Source organism: Arachis ipaensis, chromosome B4, assembly GCF_059453495.1.
Source record: "Arachis ipaensis isolate K30076 ecotype BB chromosome B4, ASM5945349v1, whole genome shotgun sequence".
Taxonomy (NCBI): Eukaryota; Viridiplantae; Streptophyta; class Magnoliopsida; order Fabales; family Fabaceae; genus Arachis; species Arachis ipaensis.
The window spans coordinates 37,509,857-37,512,073 of NC_142439.1; the positions used below are offsets into that span (position 1 = coordinate 37,509,857).

General features: G+C 48.3%; 1 protein-coding gene across 1 annotated transcript; it reads right to left on the reverse strand.

Moving 5' to 3' along the window:
* Positions 1–228: 228 nt before the first annotated feature.
* Positions 229–1,236, reverse strand: LOC148567217 (uncharacterized). The gene has a single exon (XM_088484535.1). The coding sequence runs from the start codon at positions 1,234–1,236 to the stop codon at positions 229–231; it is 1,008 nt and encodes a 335-aa protein (XP_088340661.1).
* Between the last annotated feature and the right edge of the window lie 981 nt (positions 1,237–2,217).

Below are 2,217 nucleotides of genomic sequence, written 5' to 3' on the forward strand. Positions count from 1 at the left end.
TACTTTTCCACAACCAATAATAAGAACACTTCCCTGCAATTCCTTAAGAGACAACCCGAGGTTTAAATAATTTGGTTATTAATTTTATTAGGTTTGCTTTAGTGATAACCAAATTTTTGTATGAAAGGATTCTTTATTGGTTTAGAAACTATACTAGCAACGAGAATTTACTGTGAAATTCTTTACCAGCAGGAATCCATTCTTCAATGCCATTTTGTCTTCATTAGGTCAGTGCATCGGGATCTGGTTGTAGCCCGAGTAGGCATCCATGAAGCTGAGAAAACGATATCCTGCCGCCGAATCGACCAAGGTGTCGATGTTGGAGAAGGGGAAAGAGTCTTTTGGGCATGCTTTGTTCAGATCGGAGTAATCAATGCACATTCTCCATCTTCCGCTGGCTTTTTTGACTACGACGACATTGGACAGCCATGTTGAGTACTCGAGTTCTTTGATGAATCCTGCTTCTAGCAACCCTGCTGTTTGTCTGGCGACTTCTTCGGCCCTTTCTTGCGACATCTTTCTTCGCTGCTGGGCTACTGGTTTGGCATCAGGTTTTATGACTAGTTGGTGGGACGTGACCTCGGGATCCAGTCCCAGCATATCTGATGGTGTCCACGCAAAGAGGTCGCCGTTTGCCCTTACAACCTCCATGAGGGGGCCCTTGAGTTCGTGGGGCAGGTTCCTGTTTACGAAGGTAAACTGATCTGCCGACTTCCCTATTTGAAACTTTTCCATGTCCCCCTCTGGCTCAGGTCTTGGCTTGTCCTCTATCCGGGCGTCCAGGTCTGCCAAGAACACGCCAGCTGCCTTCTTAGATTCTTTCCTTAAGGAGAGGCTAACGCTGTCGCATACGACTGCCGTTTCTAGGTCTCCTCTTATGGAGCCAACTGTTCCCTTGTCCGTTATGAACTTCATTGTCAGGAACTTAGTACATATTATAGCTGAAAATTCGTTGATGATTTTTCTCCCCAGGATGATGTTGTAGGCAGTGGAATCTCTGAGGACTACAAAGTCTGCCATAACCGATTTCCTGGCATCACCGGTTCCCAGGTAGATTGGGGGAGAGATCGTCCCGTCAGGTTTAATGTAGTTATCGCCTAGTCCCATGACTCCGTGATGGTGATTCTTGAGGTCAGACTCCTTGAGCCCCATGGCGTCGAACACGTTTCTGAATAGAATGTTAGAATCAGCTCCCGTGTCAACGAGGATTCGTCTGACTAATCCTGTCCCGACCATTGCGGTAACCACCATGGGGGGGTTCTCGGGGAGATCGTGAAACCATCTATCTTCCGGGCCAAAGGATATCGTGGGAGCTCTTTTGTTGGTGACGGGGCCTTCTGTCGAGATGGAGAGTACTCAAGTATCCTTTTTTGCTGCCGATTTGGATTTAGGAGGGCTATCGCGCCCAACCACGATGTTGACCACGAAGGTTGGGGGGTTATTGTCGTCCCCCATGGGTTCTTGCCTTCGCTTGATAGTTCGGCTGCAATCTTCTTCGGATCGTTCTCGTTCTCGTCTCCTCGGTTCTCTGATGAGTCGGGAGAATTCACTCAGCTTTCCTTCTCTGATGGCCTGCTCTAAGGCATCTTCGAGATCGAAACAGTCTTGGGTTTTGTGACCAAATCCCTTGTGATAATCACAGTAAAGGCTTTTGTTGCCTTCCGTCCTTTCTTTCAATGGTCTAGGTCTGGATAAGATTCCCTTGTCTGCAATTTGTTGGTAAACCTCTACTATGGGCGCCGAAAGTGGCGTGTAATTCGTGAACCTTCCTACCCGTGGGGGTTGCCTGGTCTGCTTGCCAAGGGTGCTGTCCCTGGGGGCCTCTTTGTACCTGTTGACCTGGGTGGTCTGCCAAGCTGGGTGGTTTGGGAGCTGCCGCTTGTTGGCTGCTACAACCTGACTCACTTCCTCATCATTAATATATTCCTTGGCCACGCTTTGGATTTCTTGCATGGACCAGACATGCTTAGTAGTGATGTGCTTTCTAAAGTCCTCGTTTAGCAGGCCGTTCGTTAGGCAGAGACTAGCGACTGAGTTCGTGAGACCGTCAATCTCCAAGCACTCATCGTTGAATCTGTCTAGGAACTTCCTAGTCGGCTCTCCAGTTTTTGGGTAACCCCTAATAAGTTGATTGGGTGTTTTGCCTTGGCTATGCGCACTGTGAACCGAGCCAAGAAGCTCTGAGAAATGTCTGCAAAAGCTGTGATGGATCCTTGT

Excerpts from the sequence above, each read along its gene's own strand:
- LOC148567217 (XM_088484535.1), bottom strand. The coding sequence starts at position 1,236 with ATGGTCGGGACAGGATTAGTCAGACGAATCCTCGTTGACACGGGAGCT.